The sequence below is a fragment of the Hemibagrus wyckioides genome, linkage group LG26 (assembly GCF_019097595.1).
Source record: "Hemibagrus wyckioides isolate EC202008001 linkage group LG26, SWU_Hwy_1.0, whole genome shotgun sequence".
Lineage (NCBI taxonomy): Eukaryota > Metazoa > Chordata > Actinopteri > Siluriformes > Bagridae > Hemibagrus > Hemibagrus wyckioides.
The window spans coordinates 9,513,917-9,537,293 of NC_080735.1; the positions used below are offsets into that span (position 1 = coordinate 9,513,917).

Sequence of the window (23,377 nt, forward strand, 5' to 3'; positions counted from 1 at the left end):
ATTGAATTTATTTTCCTCTTTTTTGGTAATTTATTTTTTTTTCTCATGCGATTTTACATTATCCCAGTCCATATAGTTTTAACACAGGATTTTGTACTTGTATACGTGATTTTTCAGATCTAATAAGTCTAATGCTGTCACATCACAGTTTGAAAGCGTAACACATATTCACATATTTATCACACATGATCACATATTAATCATCTTATGAAAAACGTATGAAATTTCATACAGTACACACACAGTATTGTACAGAAAAGGCTTCACCCAGCACCATATTGCGGAATGTCTTTATTTGATTGGTTTCACCAGTTCACCCGAAATGTTAGCATCATTTGCAGTCATCGTGCAGAAGGTTTATTAAACCTAGATTAGTAAGAATAGAAGTTTTTTTTTCTTACACATGGGTGTCAAATGTCTTAATTTGGTTGGAGCGTTGATTATGTAAAGCGTCATCTTGAAACGACATTTGGTTTTGAAGCAAAACAAGTGCATTAAAAATCAAATAAAGCCCTGATCATTGAGCAGGTCAGTGCACTCGCAGCAGGCTGTGCTAATCTCCACTGAACTGGTCAGGCTGAAAAAAAAAAAAAAACCCTAAAAACCCTCACTCTTTTAAAAGAGACAGAATCAATCCCATGGTATCAATTACATCTAATGTTAAGTGGATGAACAGCTTGAACACTTTCCTCTTTTCACTTTCTCTCAGGAGAATTGATCTTGTTTGATTTCTCCCCTACAGTGATGCTAATTGCATAAACACAGTCTGTTTTATTTTTTCTTTTATATGAGACAAAATCAAATCTAATCTCACTCTCACTATTAACAAGCTATGAAGCATGCTGTATTATTGTTGTTATTGTTTTATTGTCATATCCGGGTATGCTTCTTGTCTGTATCTCATACATAACGCCAGTTTCAGAATTATTTATTATTATTTATTCCATGATGTGATCGCAGTGTGATATTCGCGCGTAAATCTAAAGATCTACCTTCCGTACCGACATCTGGTTGGTTTTCCCTGCAATGATCCGTTTCAAAGGGATTTTACAAACTTATACGTGTGCCACCTTATATTTGTACCCCTTGGAAACAGGAAGTGCTGTCCGGTATAAATAGCTTGTGTGTTTCGGTTACACACACACAAATTGAATGAAACGTTAGAATCTTTCCATATTCAAAGCATTAACTATAGAAATATGCAATTAAGAAGAAAAGAAAGAAAGAAAGTTTTTGGAAAAATTTTCCTGACTACACTATTTTGTCAAAAGTTTTGGGACGCCTGCCTTTACGTGAACTTGATATGACGTTGGCCCGTCCTTTGCAGCTACAACAGCTTCAACTCTTCTGGGAAAGCTTTAGGAGTGTGTTTATGGGAATTCTACTGAAAATGCAAATCATGTGTTACCATTTGCAGTATTTTTTTTACATACCTGAACCTACAATATTTGGAAAATTTCAAATGAGAGAATTTGCATTTCCATGTCTTATAACCCTGTCATATCCAATTAACAATAACAATACTTCATACTTGACTTCGAAATACAATGGCGGTCCATAGTATAGTCCCACCCACCCCATGACTGATTGACAGCTTTCTGTGCGAGGCTTCAGAAATGCAAGCGCGAAAGAAATCAGGATTCGATCTTGAATCTTGGCAGACTCCACATGCAAAGCAGAGGAAGCGCAGTAGCAAACAGGGTAATTGCTATTGCTGTTCGGATATGACAGGGTCATAACTCGTAAGACACGAGAAATGCAATTGCAAATGGACTTCGCTTTTCCATTCGAAATTTGGCAGACGCTGTACGTTCGTGTAATCGGAAATGGAAACAGCGGTACACTCTATGCATTTTCATATGTCACAAGTTACAGACAGCAAATGAAATCTGAAGTTACTATTATAAAAAGATGCAATTCGTTTTGAAAACAAAAATGAAAATATTTCCACACAAGCCAAAACGGATCCATAAATGAAACCCATTTTTACTGCATTTTCTTGGAATGCTGTTCAATTCACATCCAATTCACTTTTTCTGTAATTTGGCTCCGATTCTGGCAGATTCAGGGGATGTTACACTGATAAATAATATACTTTTGTAGGTGTAGACATATGTCTAAATAGCTCCTGCATCAACTTTTAAGAGTTTTTTTTTCCTCTGTTACTCCTCATTTCAGCGCTGTGAGCTTTAACTTTGCAAATAAGCTTTTTTAAGCAATTTACACATAACATAATGGCCTAATATTGTTGGTCAGTCTTTTGCTGCCAAAACAGCCCTGACCTGTCGAGGCATGGACTCCACTAGATCCCTGAAGGTGTGCTGTGGTATCTGGCACCAAGATTTTAGCAGCAGATCCTTTAAGTTTTGTAACCATGCAACTTTTAGGACTTAAAGGATACTTTTGATAGATACTGACCACTGCAGACCGGGAACACCCCACAAGAGCTGCAGTTTTGGAGATGCTCTGATCCAGTCTTCTAGCCATCACAATTTGGCCCTTTGTCAAACTCGCTCAAATCCTTACACTTGTCCATTTTTCCTGCTTCTAACACATCAACTTTGAGGACAAAATGTTCACTTGCTGCCTAATATATCCCACCCACTAACAGGTACCATGATGAGGAGATCATCAGTGATATTCACTTCTCATAATGTTATGCCTGATCGGTGTTCAGGTGATCATCAACATACACACTCAAGTATTCTTAGGTGTTCTTAGGAAAATGAATAGTTAGGTTTGGTTTACACAAACATTTCCTCACAACAGTTGATTGATAAATGAGGCCTGATGTATGTTATTTCTGCTCATTTTTATGAAGGGTGGAAATAATTTTGGATTAATCAGAGTCTGGTCTTAGATCTGCCTTTATTCTGCAGAGCCATATGCACTTTTAGAGAAAAAAATTGTTTTGTCCGTTCTTAAAGGTTATATTCAGAAACCTTCAGGAATAGGTTTTTTTCTTTGAGTGTAGCTGCAGAGGTTCAGAACATCGAGCCTAATTACACCAGTTTTACAGGAACAAGATATGTCTTTTCTTTTTGCCTTATTAACATCAAGCGGGAGATTAAAGAGAGCCTGGCTGGTGAGGGGACGAATGTTGAGCTGCATGAAAAGAAAGGAAGAAAAAAAAAAACCCAGGGTAACAGGAACTGACTTAAATTGTAAATGTTCCACAATATTAAAATGAACTATAAATGGATGAAAATGTGTTAATTAAACTAAATATTGTTGGCATCTTGCTGTGGGGAAAAAAAGAGAAATAAATGTTTTATGTGTTTTAATGGTAAAAAAATTAGAATTGAATAAATTTCTTTTTTTTTTCTTTCCCCGGAGTGTAGACAACACTTTAATGACTTTTTCTTGTGCTTTTGTCGTAAACGTGTCTTCCGTGCTGACAGCTCATTGATTTTTCCCTGCAATGATGCATTTCAAAGGGATTTTACAACCTTTACAACCTTTTGCAAACTTATGTTTATACCTCACAGAAACAGGAAGTGCTGTCAAGTATAAACAGATTGTGTGTTTCAGTTACACACACAAACTGAATTAACCTTTAGCAAAACAGTCTTTCCATATTCAGAGCATTAACTAAAAACTTTTGCTTACGTTGTGAAAGAAAGGTGAATCATAGAAAGTGAAACAGGCAAGCTTCAATCTTGTTGGCTAATAAAGATCTATCAAAACTTTGGTATAAATACGAGCTAATAGTATGTAATGGACTGTGACTCTGTACATGATGTATTCCTGCCTCATATCCTTTTAGATTATGCTACCCAGTCAGTATCGCCTTATCTTCTTTAAAAAGGTGCAAGCAGAGACTCTTGTTCTTTTTCTTCCATCCATCCATCCATCCATCCATCCATCACACCGCTTATCTTACTGGGTTGTGTGAAACCTGAAGCCTATCCCAGATGACTTGGGGCACAAGGCAGGGTTCACTCAGGACAAGATGCCAGTCCATCACAGGGCACAATCACACACTGACACACACACTACAGACAATTTAGAGATGCCGGTCAGCCTACAATGCAGTCTTAGAACTGGTGGAGGAAACCAGAGTATGCAGAGGAAACCCCCAAGGCACAGGGAGAACATGCAATCTTCACATACATGGTGGAGGTAAGAATCAAACCCCCAACCCTACAAGTGTCAAGCAAACATGCTAACCACTAAGCCTATATCCCTTCCTTATATCTACGTCCAACTCTTAGTTGACTTAACTCCATTCCAGTGGGTAACCAGTTTGATCATTGCAAAGTGTTTTTCCCCCTGATGGAATTAGTGATGCAGAGATGAAATTACTCACAGCTCAGAAAGAACATACCTTTCCCATACAAATGCCAGGTCAGAAGTGGAAAGGGTTGGGGCTAAGCAGGAAGCATACTGACCACAGTATTACAGGGGAACACACATAGAAACATCAGATATAATTAATATTTAAAACCTGTTACCTGTTATAACTTGTAATTATAACAGGTATTGACATTTGAGGTAACTGACTCTCAAGAAGCTTCAAATGTGGTTGAAAAATAATGAAAAATGGTTCTATACACACACACACACACACACATATTGTTCTTGGGTTAGGCTCTGGATCCACCTGATTGGATAAAGCCTCTACAGAAGATAAATGAATGAAGAGGTAATAGCAGGACAGAAGCTCACAAAATAACACTTTCTATTAGATTTCAGTTTGCTTTGCAGGGCAGGTCATCCTATTTGTCTGTCTTACTTAAACCAGTGGAGTAAGCTTGACAAATCTTGTTGTATCCAAAGTGTAAAATGTAGGAGGTGTCTACAATAAACAAGGCCAGCTTTCAGATCCATTCAGGGTTCTGCAATCTCTTGTTCTCTCTCATTGCACATAAACATAGCACAGTGGCAGATTTGTTGTCTGTGAGGCCACAGCTGTTGAAGCATTGATCCTCTCCCTCCCTTACTCAGAGTGGGATAATATTGTGTCAGTAATAGGACATGGAAGGGATGTGTGCCCCTGAGGCCACTTGCTCGGACTCGCACAGAATTAATGTATGTGTGTGCTGCTCATCCCGCTCGGCCTAGATGCCCCGGCTAAATCCTTCAACTGCACTGGTGCGCCGAGCGCTCGACAGAAACCGGACTTAATAAAAAGAGAAAGGAAAGAAAACCTTTTCTAAGCATCAGACATGGATCACAGCAGGGATGAGCTGGGGGTCTTCACCGTCATTCAGTAAGTACAGTAAACATCAGATCCTCAGGAAAAACACGTTACACATACGTCACAGCCATTTCTACTCGGGATTCTGTCAAAATTCTGGGCTTATCTTTGCATTTTGAACTTGTTTACTTTGGTTGAACTTTTAAAGGCTGGTCTGTTTTTTTTCCCTTCACTTCATGTTAAACTAAAAACCAACTCCTCATAGGCATACCTAGACTGTGCTCCACATTCATGCAGTCATCTTGAGCGAAATACCTCATTTTTGAATCTCCAGTCAAGATGAGCACATCATTTAGGTACACTTACTTTACCAAGCTTATCCACTTCACACAGTTGTGCTTTGATTGTCAGGCATTCCATTCATTTCCAAAAACAGAGATTACAGCTTAACTCTGACTGACCTGTTTCTTACCGTTACACAACGAGCAGAAACATCTGGAAAATGGGGATGGCGTCGACACAATTTCTGAAAATCTGCTTTAGTAGAAGAATCTGTGTTAACCGGATCTCTGTTATAGATTTTAGAATGCATTTATAGATATACGCCAAAGAAAAGCAAATATGAGGCTTGCTTTTGCATTATATCCTGTTTTTTGGACATTTTCTATTCTATTTTGATTCAATTATAATTCAGATTGACTACTCGAATACATCCAAGAGAAAACTTTTTATCTGTTACGTTTTCATTTTGACCTTCTCAGTGAGATTTCTTTTTCTTTCTTTTTTTCCTATTCATCCCTTTTATTTTTCTTGCTAAGTTGTTGTCTTCTCTGACGTTATCAGTTCGTTCATGTCTCATTTGCTTCCCACATCACAGTGAAATGTCAGAGCTGATCAGACCAGTATGTCAACTTTAAGTTTATTAAATGATCGAGCTATGCTTTCTAAATCAGCTCATGAGATAAACTCTTTAAATTAGCTAGCTTGTCAACTTTTGTAAATTTGCTTTCAGCATTTATTCAGAGAGTTAATATAGTAGGATTGTCTGAATTAGCAGAATATGTTCCTTACGATCAACTGCCTAATGAACCAGCCATTCTTGCCGGGCTGAGTATAATGAACATATAAAGAAGTATTTTTGTGAATTACTCTTTACTTTACTTTTTTAATTCTCTTCTAGAATTTACTTGAATTCATGAGATTTTTACCACTATACTTCCATGATCGGTTGAGTAAGCTTCAGGCACAGATTTTTAAGCACTGATGAATGCTGTCTGTCTATAGCACTGCCTCACATGTTATCAGATTACAGATTATTAACAAAGCAAGCTGAATTGTTTCCATGTCATGCTAAAGTTTGATCTGTAAAGTAAGTATTCTATAGTAGAAAAGAAGTACGGTATGAAGGACAAATGTATTATTAAATGGCTTCAAAGCCCTTGTGATTGCATTGGGGATTAAATTCATGTTCTGTACATTGGCCATGGGTACAAATGGTGTAATTCACATGGGAATAAAGAGCAGATTGGGGTCAGGAACAAGCTGGATTACTCTGTCCATAAACTCCTATATACAGTACTTCTGTTTTGTCTTTCTGTCAATATAAAATATGGGAATTTATATGTGATACAGAACAATGGTTCTGATGGGTTTTGCCTGTATGACACAAAAACAAAAAAAATGTTAGATACATTTGTATAATTTATAATACAATACTTATAAGTAGTTAGATGTAGTTTGATGCATTAGATGCATTAGGAGACAATCAGGATCAGCACCAAGAAAGCTTGAGAAATTAAAGACATCTAAATCAAAATCCAAAATTCTTGGTCATTAACAAGGCAAGGTCAAAATCCAGAGATCAGAGATCATAGCAAAACAAGAGGACAAGGCAAAAGGATTAATATTAAATAGGAGGCAAGGTCATGCACTGAATAGCAATCTTGAGAACAGCTCTGATCCGACAGGATTGGCAGATGATCACAAGGAGGATCGTAGATCAGTGATGAAACCCAAGGATATGTGTGACCATGGATGTTACATTACATTTTGATGGAGAACACTAGACAAGACATTGATCGATTTGTAAAAGCTTGCTTAATATGTGTACAGTCTCAAAACTCCAGTCAGTCCTGTGAGCAGCTGACTGGAGTTTTGAGACTGTACACATATTAAGCAAGCTTTTACAAATCGATCAATGTCTTGTCTAGTGTTCTCCATCAAAATGTAATCTTGCGCCCTTGAAATGTCCAGGAGTCCAAAGCTGAAGAAGGTTCCATAACCTCCTCCTGCATGGACTGAGATAAATATATACCTTAGCTACTCTTGTACTGTGAGGTCATCATGTTGAGCTTGCTGAACATCTTCCATGAGGACAGTTTCAGGCTCTGGTTTGGTTTGATGACCATTAAAGACCAGGACATCACATCAGCTTTAACATTTTTGATCAGGTAGCTGCATGAATTTAGAGGAGAAACAGGTGAAAACACTTGGCTTGCTGAAGATTTAATCTATTGACTGACTTGATGTATTCAAGATTTTTATAGTCAGGATGATGAAAGGATATTTTGTGCCCTCAAGCCATTCCTGCAATCCAGCCTTTATGGCCAAGAGCTCTCAGTTTCCCACATCGTAAATTCTTTCTGCAGGCTTTAGTATCCTGCAGTAGAAAGCTCAAAGGTAAAGGCGGATTACCTCGTCTCTGAGAGAGAACTGCCCTCAGTTCTGCTGTCAGAATGCTTCAGGATTCCTTTTCAGGTTCCAAGGATTCCCCTTAAGTAGGGATGTCAGAGATGCAGCCTTAAATGAAGGGTCTGGAGAAGTTATGCTGCTGTTCTTTGTCTCTTTGGCTGCGCTGGGTTGTGGTCAAGACTACTTCCATCTTGCCCCGGTCCATTGTTGCTAAGTTGCCTTTTTTTGATATGTATACCTTACTGCAGAGTGAAATTCTTTCTTCCAATATTGGAGGGTTGGGTTTGGAGCTCAGGGTCAGCCATTATGCAGCACCAAGGTCCCAACAGTGGCAGCTTGACAGTGCTGTAGCTTAAACCCCAATGTTCCAATCAAAAACCCAAAGCCTTAACCACTTGAGCTACTACCTCCAGGACATTCTTCTGGATTTTGACTGAGGGTTTAGAGAATTCACATTTTCTTCTAATTTCATGTGAGCATTTTAAGACAGCTTGTACTTTTACATATACATTTAGATTTATAGCATGTGGCAGATGCCCTTATCCAGAGCAACATACAAAAGTGTATCATAAGTCTCTATCAACGAATACATTACATTGATACTGGTTCTCTAAGCTGCAGACTAGGAATAAAATCAGTCTATATTGTTGGGAAGTAATGCAGCAAACAAAAAAGCACACAGAAAAACATGTTTCTTGAAATATAGTAAGTGTTAGTAAGTATTTCAGGAACAGATAGGTCATTCCACTACCTTCTAAAAGAGATACTGACTGATTGAATGAATATGCATGTCTGATTAGCAGTTTGCAAGGAAAAGGACAGTTGATTATCCATGATTACCCTACGTTTGCATGCAGTGGCCAATGGGGAGATCAGCGAGTTGTCCAGGGAGATCACAAGATTCTGAAATGGGGATAAATCATCTGGCATGACCAGCACTGGGTTTGCTGGGATTGCGTTTCAGCTGATGAGCTGTCATCCATGATGAAATGTCTGCCAGACATGTTGAGATCCGAACAGAATCAGTGGTGCCTAAGGGAAGTAAGGAGAATGTGAGTTGAGTGTCATCTGCATAGTGGTGTGAAAACCCATGTGAGGATATGACTTCACCAAGGGAATGAGTATAGATGTAGAGAAGAGATGTGATACCTGCAGGATATGTTCTGCCTCACATTTTGAGTAGATCAGGATGTTGGCTATGAGATTATTTCTGAGAATTCAGTAATACACAAAGGACTTAAATGATGAATTTCTGGAATGATTGATGGACCATTTACTAGTCCAAATTGCATGACGAAATATTTTTAGTGGCCTAAGTTGGTGAAGATTGTTGTTCCTCTCTCCTGCTTGATGGACGAAGGAACCAGTGGAAGGGTATTAGAGAGAGAGAGAGAGAGATAGAGAGAGAGAGAGAGAGGATAAGCTGTAAGGGCTAGATGTTTACAGACATTAAATCTCTCCAGCTTCACTGTGTTTATACAGATTCAGTAAATAACATCTCCTTAATGTTTGATGTGAAGAGTTTAATAACTTTCTGTATTTTTCTCCCATTTTTGTCCAAACAGAAATTCATGACTTGATCCTTAAATACTCAAAAACTCTTTGTGCCAGTAATCAGTTATATGATATATCTGGACACACAGGGTTTACGTAGTAGAGATAATCCTATCCAATTTGTTCAGCAGTGGAAGGCAGCTGTCTTCTACAGTACTTTATTTTGGCCAAATCTGAAGGCCAGTTGAAATTCCGCAAAGTTAGGTGATTATCATGACACATAATCCAGTATAAAATCCAACAACTTCACTGACATGCTGTTTATATATATATATATATATATATATATATATATATGTATATGAACATTAACTTAAGCTGTTCACTAGGATTTGCCTGGCCTGACTTAATTATTTTATGCATAGATAGATAGATAGATAGATAGATAGATAGATAGATAGATAGATACACTATATTGCCAAAAGTATTCGCTCACCTGCCTTGACTCGCATATGAACTTAAATGACTTCCCATTCCTAATCCATAGGGTTCAATATGACGTCGGTCCACCCTTTGCAGCTATAACAGCTTCAACTCTTCTGGGAAGGCTGTCCACAAGGTTTAGGAGTGTGTTTATGGGAATTTTTGACCATTCTTCCAGAAGCGCATTTGTGAGGTCACACACTGATGTTGGACGAGAAGGCCTGGCTCTCAGTCTCCGCTCTAATTCATCCCAAAGGTGTTCTATCGGGTTGAGGTCAGGACTCTGTGCAGGCCAGTCAAGTTCATCCACACCAGACTCTGTCATCCATGTCTTTATGGACCTTGCTTTGTGCACTGGTGCACAGTCATGTTGGAAGAGGAAGGGGCCAGCTCCAAACTGTTCCCACAAAGTTGGGAGCATGGAATTGTCCAAAATGTCTTGGTATGCTGAAGCATTCAGAGTTCCTTTCACTGGAACTAAGGGGCCAAGCCCAGCTCCTGAAAAACAACCCCACACCATAATCCCCCCTCCACCAAACTTTACACTTGGCACAATGCAGTCAGACAAGTACCGTTCTCCTGGCAATCGCCAAACCCAGACTCGTCCATCAGATTGCCAGATGGAGAAGCGCGATTCGTCACTCCAGAGAACGCGTCTCCACTGCTCTAGAGTCCAGTGGCGGCGTGCTTTACACCACTGCATCCGACGCTTTGCATTGCACTTGGTGATGTATGGCTTGGATGCAGCTGCTCGGCCATGGAAACCCATTCCATGAAGTTCTCTGCGCACTGTTCTTGAGCTAATCTGAAGGCCACATGAAGTTTGGAGGTCTGTAGCGATTGACTCTGCAGAAAGTTGGCGACCTCTTCGCACTATGCGCCTCAGCATCCGCTGACCCCGCTCCGTCAGTTTACGTGGCCTACCACTTCGTGGCTGAGTTGCTGTCATTCCCAAACACTTCCACGTTCTTATAATACAGCTGACAGTTGACTGTGGAATATTTAGGAGCGAGGAAATTTCACGACTGGATTTGTTGCACAGGTGGCATCCTATCACAGTTCCACGCTGGAATTCACTGAGCTCCTGAGAGCGACCCATTCTTTTACAAATGTTTGTAAAAACAGTCTGCATGCCTATCGATCAGCTCCAAGTGCAATATAGAAAGTGTCCAGTTGGTTGAATATATATAAATATTGCTATAATATTTCTAATTCCTGTGTTCTTATATACTGGCTATGACAGAAACAGTCCTGGGAATTGTCTTCCTCTAGAGTAATGGAGTCATTTTCACAACGGAAGTCTTGTGAAATAGTCATCTGCTGAAATCTCTTCTGAGACCAGCTGTTTCTCTTAACTATATATATATAGTGATATATATATATTTATTACTATAGTCAATATAACCTGCTCATACCCTTCACAACAGACGCAACACATCAAAAGTGTTGCTAAAACTTTATATAATAATAAAAATTATCTCAGATTTTTATTTATATGTGCTGGTTAAACCTCATGACCATATAACCTTGTCTAAAATCATTGTAGATACCCAAATGCAAGAGAAATAAAGACCTTATTGTTGCTTGCACATAATACGCTGTGTATTAGAATGTAAGGACATGCTTATTATCCTGCTGTTATCATTCAAGCACTGTATATGCATCCTTTTGTTAAACAGTCAATTTGTCTTCTTTTGCAGATTTATTACATATATTTGAACCTAAGAACTCAAGGGCAAATATAATGTGCCACTTCAATACTGAGGTGCTGCAGCAGGCATTAAGGGGAAACAGTGATAAATCGTTATGCTGCATTGCTCTTCGGTATCTGACGCTACCACATTCTGTCCTTCTTATTGATGAGCGTGTTTAGTATTCACGTGTGGACAGCAGGGATGGAAGGGCGGGTAGACTCCAGAGCCCAGGAGCAGAAGCTTAAGATTACTGAAAGTAGAGCAGGGCACACACACACACACACACACACAATCCAATAATGGATTTTTCCAGAGTTTCTGTAGATGCTGCACTATCCCCAGTTACCCTGAAATATAGTGATATATGACCAGTTCTAGTAACCCCTCTACATCCCGCCTCTTATCTGTATGTCTGTTACATCTGAGGAGTTAAAACCTTTCCCAAAGTCTTGTTCTTTGGCACTTGAAAGTTTGTACCTACGTAGTTTCCAGGTATACAGGAGAAACTTTTTTTTATTTTTATTTTTAATTTATAAAATAAAAAGAAAAAACAATGATAAAAATGAAATATGGACAAGTCATGTAGCACGACTACAGTCAATATCACAGTCAATAAGACAAAATCAACAGGAGAATATTGTGTCCAGACCCAATCTGACCAAATCCAAAAGCTATTTAAAGCATATGAAGTGAAGAAAGAGAAGAGAATGCTGTTTTAAAGACTTTATGAAGATACCAGATATTAATATCTTGTATACAGTTAAAGAAAAGTAAATCCTTTGAACTGATATTTTACTTCATTATTCTTCATACTTCATTTCTATATACTTTGTTTACTACTTAGTAGTGCATGTGTTCTTCAGTGCCTCTGACTGACACAGGATTGTGTAGTAGTGCAGTTGGAAATGTATGATCTATGAACTGTATGATAATTGAGATACAAAGATACAAGATGTAGGTCATGTGACCGACATAAACCAACAGCAACAATAACATATTGTCTTTCATATTTAAGCATTTTATAAAGAAAGGCACTTCCTTTATATTCAGTATTTATAACGTATTATAAACGCCCGTATGCATGATGTCTACCGTAAACCCATATAATAAGCACAATACGAAAAGTTTACAGGATTTTACTGAAGCTAAAGGTACATATTCATCCATCTTCTGTAGCACATGGTCACAAGGAACCTGAAGTCTATCCCAGGGGTATCAGGGCACAAAGTGAGGGGACACCCTGGACGGGATGCCTACCCATCAGGAGGCACAATCACTCACACACACACCAGGCTATTTAAAGACCCCAGTCAACCCCCAAATCACAGGAAGTACATGCAGTTACCACACACTCAGGGCAGGAGCAGAAATCAATCCCCCAACCCCCAGATATATTAACCACTAAACCACTGTGTCCCAGAAACATATGCATTATAACATATATGTTTCATATAACAAGTTATGAATACTGGATTGATTTGAAAAATTTGACTTGATTTTCCATTAGAGAAGTTCTGAGAAATAATGTATGTATATTTTTCCACTTTTAGAATTTTTTGTAATATCTGACAAACGTGTGCAGAGTCAAAATGAAGACAAGAATAGTGCTCTATAATTAAGTTTTAGCTGTCTTTTCACAATATGTCCCCCAGCACTTGTGGTGTATTAACCTGAGTTAGTAGATTCTCAGTGGAGTAAAGTCTGTGTCATCTGGAGGATTAGGCATTCTGTGTAGAGAAAATTGCAGCTCGGATTTATGGCACGGGAAATGCAAATGTATGATTTAGTTGCTACGGTGCCAGGAGGGATATGTAAAAGACAGTGTATTCTTTTTTGGACTCAGACACAGACAGATGAAGCATCTACTGTATACGGTTTACAATACAATATGGGTGTATATGTTATTGGTATACAATTACTCACTCTAGCCCATGTGTTACTGTAGGCAGATATTACAGTTATTCCATTTATCAATGGAAAGAAACCACCAAAGAACAGAGATTACGCTATTTTCTCACCACCAGACTACATAATACTTTCAGTAGTGACATGGAAGTGTTTCAACTCTTTTTCCCGGAGGCCAAAAAACAGAATTTGTGCCTGTTTTGTTGGTGCCTGTGTTCAGCATTGAATTTCTTTGTTATGTAACACTCCACAGTAGTGATTAATGGCTCATATGAAATTAAACACTCAATGCTTTAAGAATTTGTAGTTTTCCATACACTTTTGTTTATACCTAGCTTACTAGGGGCAAACGTTTTATAAGAAACTTTATAAGAAACAAACAGGGTTGATTTTTTTTTTCACAGAAGTTCTTCAAATCAAACGGTGATATCAAACCCATTTCTACCCCGAATGCTTGTTCATACACTTTTACACTATAATACACTTTTTGTATCCAGCATTTGGGATCTTTAGACATAGACCTCATGCAAAACACATTTTCTTTTAGATCCTAGTTGTTTAAGTGTATAAAAGTCTTAATAACAATAAATATAATTGACAAAAATTGACTAGCTAGCACAAATATGTATAGTGGGGCGGTGGTAGCTCAAGTGTTTAAGGCTCTGGGTTGTTGACCTGAAGATCAGGGTTCAAGCCCTAGCACCGCCAAGCTGCCACCATTGGGCCCTTGAGCAAGGCCCCCAAACCCACCCAGCTCCAGGGATGCTGCATCATGTCTGACCCTGCTCTCTGACCCCAACCCCCAAAGGTGGGATATGTGAAGAAAGAAATTAACTGTGCAGTAATGTATACGTGACAAATAAAGACTTAACTTATATTACATGGTGAGTGTCAGGCATTCTGAGAAGAAATGATTTAATGCCAATTTGGGGGATTTTTGCAAGGATTTATTTAGGAAGTGTGATTAGGACTCCTGTGTAAGTCTATCCATTCAACCTTGAAACTACTTGGTGCTTCACAGTGCAAAGGAGAATACCAAAGTACATGCTAATGTGCTTGTCTCTGACACACTGTTCAGTGACCTTAAATATATTGCTTTCTTGTTTCAGGACAATACTTATTGTTCTCTTCTTTATGGTGTGCAATCAAGAGCTAAATAAAGAGTAGGAGCTTGAATGCATGACATATTTCACAACTGCGATCTGAAATGAAAATGATTTATAAGGGCAGATTTTGTCAGTGTGTTTGTGTTGATGTTAGGAATATTAGCTGAGCTTCGAAACTGGATGATGTGAAGTTATACAATGTCATCAGGCAAATCACATCAGTTCAAATGGTCAAATGATGCACATAATTGTAAATGGGTAATAGGTAGGTTTTTTTATTATTATTATTATTTTCAAGACAGTCTAATGCAGACCCTTTTAATACCACCACCAGTAGCAGGTGCACGTTCAGAGAGCCAGTGGCCTTGAACCACTGTGAAAATATCCATGGCCTAAAAGAAAGTGTCGTCCCCAGATCAAAGCTTAGTGTCGTTCTCATATAAAAGGTCTCCATTTCCCCCCAGTATGGCTTGCATTTTCTGCCTCCTCCCTGCTTTTAGCATCTCTTTGATTCATGGCCATGCTGAAATTTGTTATCAGTCGCAAAAAGAATGGTGAACTTGGTCTCCTTTCAACTGTTCAGAGGCAACATGCCAAATGCCTACAGTATGACTTTTTTGACTCTTTGCATAGTATCTCCTCTGGAATGGGCTTTATGTTTATTTTCTTTTTCAATTCTACACAGCTCTGTAGTCAGGGATGCCTTTGGTGGTTTTGGAAGCTGGCTAGAAAAAAAATTATTGGAATATATTACTGCTCTAATATGACTCTCCCTGCCTACAAACAATTCAGTGTCTTTGAAATACCATACAACATATATAATGGTGTCCTTGATTACAAATTGTACAGCAATACACTATATGGCCAAAAGTATTTGGACCATCACAACCACAAGGTGTGCAGGTTGAGTATCTCTTTTTAAAATCATAGGCATTAATATAGAATTGCCCTTTCCCACTGTTCATTAGATTTGGAACGTGACTGCCCAGTCAGCCACAAAAGCATTAGTAAGATCAGGTACTGGTGTTTCAATTCATCAAAAAGTGGTTGAAGTCAGGGTTCTGTGAAGGTCACTCTGAGACCTCACTTTGAGTACAAGGGCATTGTCATACTGGAAAATGTGTGAGTCTTGAATTTCGAGTGATGGGAAACTATAATGCCATGGCATACAATTATATTCTAGAGGATTCTGTGCTTTCAAAATTATGGCAACAGTGTGGGGAAAGAACTACATATGGGTGTGAATGATAGATGTCCATATATATATATATGGCCATATATTATACATACACTACATTAAGTTTGTAGTAGGAAAAAAAATGAAGAAAGGTTCAAGAATTTAACATGTAACTAGTTGCTGACACACTGTTTCCATAAATCCATATTAACCAGTTATCAAAAATTAAATTAACCTAATTAATGCAACATTGTGTAATTAAACAGCTGAATTTGCTCTGGACATCCTTTGTGTTCAACATAATGATTTGCCTTTGGCATAATGCATTCCCTTTGCTATGTCTAAAGGTTGAAACTGCATTATTATTCAATGTTTAAACACACCATTACATTATAGATGAAAAGCTGGCATTTGTATGCTCCTCGGGTTTGTCAAGAGAATCCTAAAAGGCGTTATGTAAAACTTCACAGCAGAGTATTTGTCTGTAATAGAGGGTTCCAGGCAGATAATCTGAGGAAGCTAAGAACACTTAACTATCCAAAGAACCTTTGAAGAAGCAGGGATTTCTGATTGGTTCCACCAGCTGGGTAAGCACTCACTGTTCATCTAGCCTGAAACAATTTCCAATGGCCTAAAAGCAGCATACAGTGATAGCTTGTGACAAGCTCAATTTTTCTTTATGTCTTGTCAGGCACAGGAATTTTACTGCAACTGGCATTTGAGTGTTATTGACAGTTTGCTCAGATTTTGTATCACTATGTTGGACCTTAGTCCTCAAAATACGTTTTGTTCAACATCTACCAAAGGCATGCTTGGATGCTGAATAGCAGAACCATTCATGATTGCCGAACATCCCTCTGGACCAATTATTCTGGGCCTAATAATCTATTTGGATAATGGTTAATTATCCAAATACCTCTTTTGCTCTCAATCATCTACAGATCATTAAGAAAGCAAATGTCCCCCCAGACTTTCTAGTGGTGTACTGACACACTGCCCAAACAGAATGATGAATACTGTTACAGAAGGTTAACTGACATCTACATGACACCTACAAACACTCTTCATTACAACCAAGGTTGTTTTTGAATGATTGACAGTTCTAAGCAACTTATTTTGGCCTCCTTGACCATGCATACCAACCATACCTATTTTAACTGATAATTACACCCCAAACATACCCCAAACCACAGCCATATCAAACCTCAGTTAGACCCCAGTCATACTCCCAATCACACTATAAACATACCCCCAATCACAACCCTATCAAACCTCAGTTAGACCCCAGTCATACTCCCAGTCACACTATAAACATACCCCCAATCACAACCCTATCAAACCTCAGTTAGACCCCAGTCATACTCCCAATCACACTATAAACATACCCCCAATCACAACCCTATCAAACCTCAGTTAGACCCCAGTCATACTCCCAATCACACTATAAACATACCCCCAATCACAACCCTATCAAACCTCAGTTAGACCCCAGTCATACTCCCAATCACACTATAAACATACCCCCAATCACAACCCTATCAAACCTCAGTTAGACCCCAGTCATACTCCCAATCACACTATAAACATACCCCCAATCACAACCCTATCAAACCTCAGTTAGACCCCAGTCATACTCCCAATCACACTATAAACATATTCCCAATTACAACCCTATCACACTCCAGTTAGACCCCAGTCATACTCCCAATCACACTATAAACATATTCCCAATTACAACCCTATCACACTCCAGTTAGACCCTAGGCATACTCCCAATCACACTACAAACATACTCCTAATCATAACCCTATCACACTTCAGTCTGACCCCAACCATATTCCTAATCACACCCCATACCCCCATGCACAGCATTATCACTCCAGTTAGTATAATTTTAAACACACTCCAATCCTACCTTCCAAATACAACCCTATTGCACCCCAATCAGACTTCAGTGCAGCAGAAATTATACTGCAGTTATACCCCTATCTGCAGTCATACCCAGGTCACATCACAATTACTCCAATAACAAATACCACCACAGTACCCCAATCACACACACAGCAATCATATCCCAGTCGTACCCTAATCATACCCCAGTCACAACTCAATCATCCACAGATCACACTCCAATTATACCCCAGTCACCTCCCCAGATTACACCCCAAATGCCCCATCATTTCCCAGTCATACACCAATCATAGCCAAACATACCTCAGTTGTATCCCCAGTCACAGCCTACTACAGCAACCCTTCAGTAATACATCAAGGTTGCAGACCACAAGGTGGCTCTCTGCAAAAGCTTCAATCTCTTAGTGCCAAATCCTGCATTCTTATTGGGGCCCTAAACAATTGCTGATACAGCTTATAGCGACAAATAGACTGACATATAACACTTTATAAAGGTTTATTTTGCAATATGTCAGCAGACATAGACACTGCTTCAGATTTGTATGCCAAATTTATATCACACTATTTATGTGAAGTGATGACAGAGAGTTGCACTATGAAACGTTCCAGGTTTACTTACATTAAAACTTAATGACAATTGACTTTGTAGTGCAGTGACATCTAGTATAATATGATGGTTTATTGTGGTTTATTACACTGAGAACTACAGAAATACTTTTCAGTGTCTCCTTGGTAGTGACACTGATATATTTACACTGTTACCTTGTGAAGGTTTTGCCAAGTGTAAAAACTATTACACTGTATTGACTGACATATGTCCATTTCTGGCCCTTAAATAAAGTCTGGCTATGAACATGTATTACAACTTATGATCACTTATGACAATGCCGATACAGAGCAAGGACAGAAGTTTCTATATTTGCTGACTCTTAGTAATATATTATATTTAGTAGTTTATTTTCCCTCATCCTAAATTGGTGTGACATCATTGGACCTTATCTGTGACTTGACTCGAGCGCTGTATCAACATCTGTAGTAAAGAAAGCAGTCTTTATGACAGCAGACCCAAATAATGAGGCTTTATAAATGTTTATGTAGAATTAATCAAATATTCCTTTACAGACAATGACAAGATAAAGGATTTCCTAACGTTCTAACCGTATTCTAACAAGTTTAATCACCATGTTTTATGTGCCATCACTCCTTAACATGTCCACCACAAGAATGCAAATGTGTGTGTGTGTGTGTGTGTGTGTGCCTTCTGTGGAAAACAGGGTCTTGCTCTCCTGCCATCAGCAGTCTAACACTCTACTGCAGAGTCAGCAATCTGTCTCTCTTCTGCTCTCTCTCTCTCTCTCTCTCTTCTTTCTCTTCACTGCATTCTTCCTCACCCTCCCTCTGTTTTCCGGAGTCAGGGGTGAAGGACTCACTAGAAAGAAGGAGTGTGCGTTTTCATCAGCTCAAGTGCCAGGGGTAGTGTTTATCATCGTTCATCCTCCTCTTTCTCTTTCCACTCCTCCCCTAGACCCCTCCCCCTATTCCATCTCTCTCTCTCTCTCTCTCTCTCTCTCTCTCTCTCTCTCTGGCGCTTTTCATTCAAAGCTGCTGTCACTGCTGCTTTGCTCAGGCTCTTCTAGCCACAGCTTGCAGGAGAGCGCGATGGAGAGAGTGCAAACGCTGGCTCCAGAATTCCACCTGAACGAGAAGAGGACAAGGCTAGACTAGCACAGCATCAAACTCTTGTGGATGCAATGTTGGATTGGATTGAGCCCATTCCTGCTCAACTGGATTCAGTCCATGAGTACTGGATCTGATCCCTTAAGTGGAAAGTCCAGCTTTGGACAGAGGCTGCTGGAAGGCTTACAGTGCATCGCTTTTGGCACTGGTGTGTCAGGTGTGATGAAGAGTTGAGCAAATTTGGGATTTGCATTCAAGCAAGCAATAAGGAATTGGAGCTTGGATTTGTAGTGTAGTGCATGAACCCCGGACAGGATTGTCCAGTCGGCTCTATGGATGTGTTCGGATTTTCAAAGATGGCCAAACTGTCTGGGTGAGTGTAACCACTGTATAGTGTTTCCAGTACTGAAAGATTTAAGCTTAAGTAACACATACACATAGGTTTGTTTGGGTTTTCTAGCATAAGGAGCATAAGCAGGGTTTTATTCATTCTCCTTAATTTGTAGTGCAAAAAAAGTTGCAGATGACAGGAAAGGAAGCAGGGCTGAGTTTTGCAAAAAATATAATTGGTCGTGTTTTAGGCTGTGGTGAATAATGTCTATTGGTTAAATTAAACTTACAACTAGAAACTATATATCTATAAGCATAAATCAGTATTAAAATATAATGTTTTCGTCTTGCATCCAGAAACACTGTCAGAAAGTTTCAGCTAGTCCTTGAAACCTAACAGTTTGTTGTTCTTTTTTCCAATTTCAATCCCTCCATACAACAAAGATAGACAAATGGACAGCTCTATACAACACTTATAGTTGCACAGAGTTTTTGGTCTGATCTAAGCCTTGAGAAATCTCCTATGGGATCTGAGTTTTTGATTACCATTGCACCCCACAGCTGGCTCCACTTGCTGCTTAGAGGAAAGAAAAAAAACAATATAAAGATAAAACAGATAAAAATATAAAGAGATAAAGCTACAATGACACATGAAAACTTTTCAGTTGATAGCAGTGTACTCAGGGGTCTTAGAGTTAAAATGGATTTTGTAGGCTTCTATAAGTTATCACAGTTTCTTTTGATTCTCTATAAATGAGAGATTTGGATAAGGGACAAATTGATGGTCATGTCCAACACCAGACCAGAATGGACCACAAATGGATCTTTTGCCTGTTTGTAATATTCACAAAATAGCAAAACATATAAAATGATGATATGAGATTCTGTATCTATTTAGATTCGTGATGCTTACCACGTCAGTTTATTAAAAGAAAGTTTTGTCCGTAATTTGATTCAGATTTGAACCATGCACACAGCTTTATATGAATCGGGGCACGCTGTATTCCTCACAGACTGAAGCTGCAGTTCCATCGTGTATTTTGTCTGCTTACATTCATTTCAGACACAATAATCGACAAACCATCCTGTCCTCAGTCTACCTGATTATCTTTAGGTCTTTGCCCTTCCAGTCTCACCATCTGCCTGATCACATAAACAGATCAATGGATTCACATTGGATTCACCTCCTTGTCTGCTGGAGATTGACGGCTCTGAAATGTGTTTCTGAAAGTGTAGTTGAGTATCCTACAGGGAATGAATACATCTCTTCTGGTCTGTTAAATAAAAGAGTATATGAATAAAATATACCACTTAAGCATTGCACTGTAAATTATTCCAACTGTTCAGACGGATCGATGAAACGTACTATAATTAATATTATTATATTATAGTGTTGTTTTTGATTGACCCTGTTAGCTACTGATATTTATTGTTCTCTCGTTAGTCCAGCCATGTATTAGAAAATCATCCTCTTCTCATTTATATCCTTTTTTATTTGACTAGAGAAAAGCTAATTGCCTCTGAGAGACCGTCTCTTCACACATCATCATCCTTTATGATTTCTTTCTCTTACTGAAAAAAGGCTACAAACACGAACTGTCCCTCACAGTAATAACTCCCTCTGAGCTCTTAGTGCAGATTAACCCAAAACTAGCTGTTCTGCACTAACTTCTTTCTTTCTTTCTTTCTTTCTTTCTTTCTTTCTTTCTTTCTTTCTTTCTTTCTTTCTTTCTTTCTTAATCTCTCTCTCTTTGTTGTATTCTTTATTTCATTCTTTTTATTTTTATTGTTTTATTTACTCTTTGTTTCATCTGTTAACATGTACTTCTTTATTATCTTTATTCATTCTTTATTTCCCCATATATTGTTTCCTTGATATTGTTTGACATTGGTTTCTTTTTTTTCTCTTTTTTTCTCCTATTTGAATTTCTTTCTTTCTTTCTTTCTTTCTTTCTTTCTTTCTTTCTTTCTTTCTTTCTTTCTTTCTTTCTTTCTTTCTTTCTTTCTTTCTTTCTTTCTTTCTTTTATTCATTGTTTTCATCTGTATTTCTTTATTATCTCTCACTTCCTTTTTTTTCCATTTTGGTGGTATTGTTTGTTTTCTTTGCTTTCTTTTCTCCTATTTATATGTATTTATTTTTTATTCCTTCTTTCTTTATTTATTTATTTTTTTTACTTTTTTTATTTTATTATTTTTTCCCTCTATTTTACTCCTCTTTCTTTCTTTCTTTCTTTCTTTCTTTCTTTCTTTCTTTCTTAATCTCTCTCTCTGTTATACTGTACTTCTTTATTATCTTTATTTATTCCTTCTTTTTCCCATTTTGGTTATTTCTTTTCTTCTCTTTCTTTTCTCTTATTTGTATTTCTTTTTTGTATTTCTTTTTTCTTATTTGTTTTTCTTTCTTTCTTTCATCTGTTATCCTGTATTTCTTTATTATTCTATCCTACTTTTTTCATTTTTGTGATATTTCAAATATCTTTATTCTTTCTTCCTTCTTTCTTTATTTCTTCTGTTCTTTATTTGTTTTTACCTTTTTGATATTATTCTTCATTTCCTCTTTTATATTGTTCTCCTCTTTCTTTCTTTCTTTCTTTCTTTCTTTCTTTCTTTCTTTCTTTCTTTCTTTCTTTCTTTCTTTCACTTTTTTTCTTTTTCTTTTTTTACAAGCAAGAATAGAAGCAGAGGTCAGGTGATGTGCAAACAGAGTTCAGTGGGCAAAAGACAAACACATTAACCAAATAACCAGAAGCGAAGTAGTGATCATGAGCACTAGAGCAGAGTCTCTCAGTAGTGTGATGGTAATCTTGTGATGGTGTGATGGAGTCCAGGTGTGTGCATTCAGAACGACGGTGAAGGCGAACGTGAGAGAGTTGTGAGAGAGTTGTGAAGTAAGTGATGTGGAAGTGTATTTTCTTTTGTATTCTCTTACAGTAGATTCAGTATACAATGAAAGATCCTGAGCTATATGTGTGATCTCCTCACTTTACACACAGTTACACATCACCCTGGGCTTTTAGAACAGACTCTGCTACGTTGTGACTCGAGGAAATGAAATGACGACAGTGACAGATCATTATGTTCGACTTTAAATAGAGTGTGCTTTTTTACGCTTTTCCTTTTTCTGTTTGCGTCTGTGATTCGTTCTGAATTTAGAAACAGCATATTTACAGCATGCCAGTAACAGTGTTTTCTCATTCTTCTTCCAGTACATGATACTTTGAAGGATGACTGATATTTAAGCGTGTTATTTAAATAATATCTGCCTGGTGTGAATAAGATCTTTCTAGGGAACATTTCTGTGACTGACCTTCTGTCAAACCAGCTGTCATCTCACATTAGCAGCTTCTGTGACAATATCAGTATAGTTCTCTCACTCTGGAGAAAAACAAGGACAGCTCTACTAAACCCATCAATTCACGGCCCCTTCGTCTTAACCTTTTGTATCTATCCAATTGACTTTTCAAACATGTCATCTTTGCAAAATTGCAATCATGAGATCCTTTTGACTACAGCAATAAAAACATAACCACATATTTATAATGAAACTTTTCAAGCCTTGGCAACTTTCCTGGCGTTGGTTACAAAGTCTGTATTGGATGCTTCAGTAAAAACATAAGGTAATAACTGTAGCTTGCAAAATGATCACGTTTTAACAGGGTATGTTTTCAAATATTATTTTCCTTTATGAATAAATAAGCATATAAATAATAAAAAAAAAATCCCATTATGGGTGAGGTGTCATGATGTAAGAGCAGGTAATGTTGCTGC

The 23,377-nt window shown here is 38.1% G+C and overlaps 1 protein-coding gene across 4 annotated transcripts in view; it reads left to right on the forward strand.

Moving 5' to 3' along the window:
• Positions 1 to 4,978: 4,978 nt before the first annotated feature.
• LOC131347196 (FERM and PDZ domain-containing protein 4-like) overlaps positions 4,979 to 23,377 on the forward strand; it is a 67,131-nt gene continuing 48,732 nt past the window's right edge. For 2 of the 4 annotated variants that reach the window (XM_058381146.1, XM_058381147.1), the window contains exon 1: positions 19,193 to 19,651. In XM_058381146.1, the coding sequence (XP_058237129.1) occupies positions 19,578 to 19,651 (74 nt within the window). In that variant the 5' untranslated portion in view covers positions 19,193 to 19,577. Of the gene's footprint in view, positions 5,213 to 18,994; positions 19,652 to 23,377 lie in introns of those variants that run through there. The other 2 variants (XM_058381145.1, XM_058381144.1) reach the window with 2 other exon arrangements.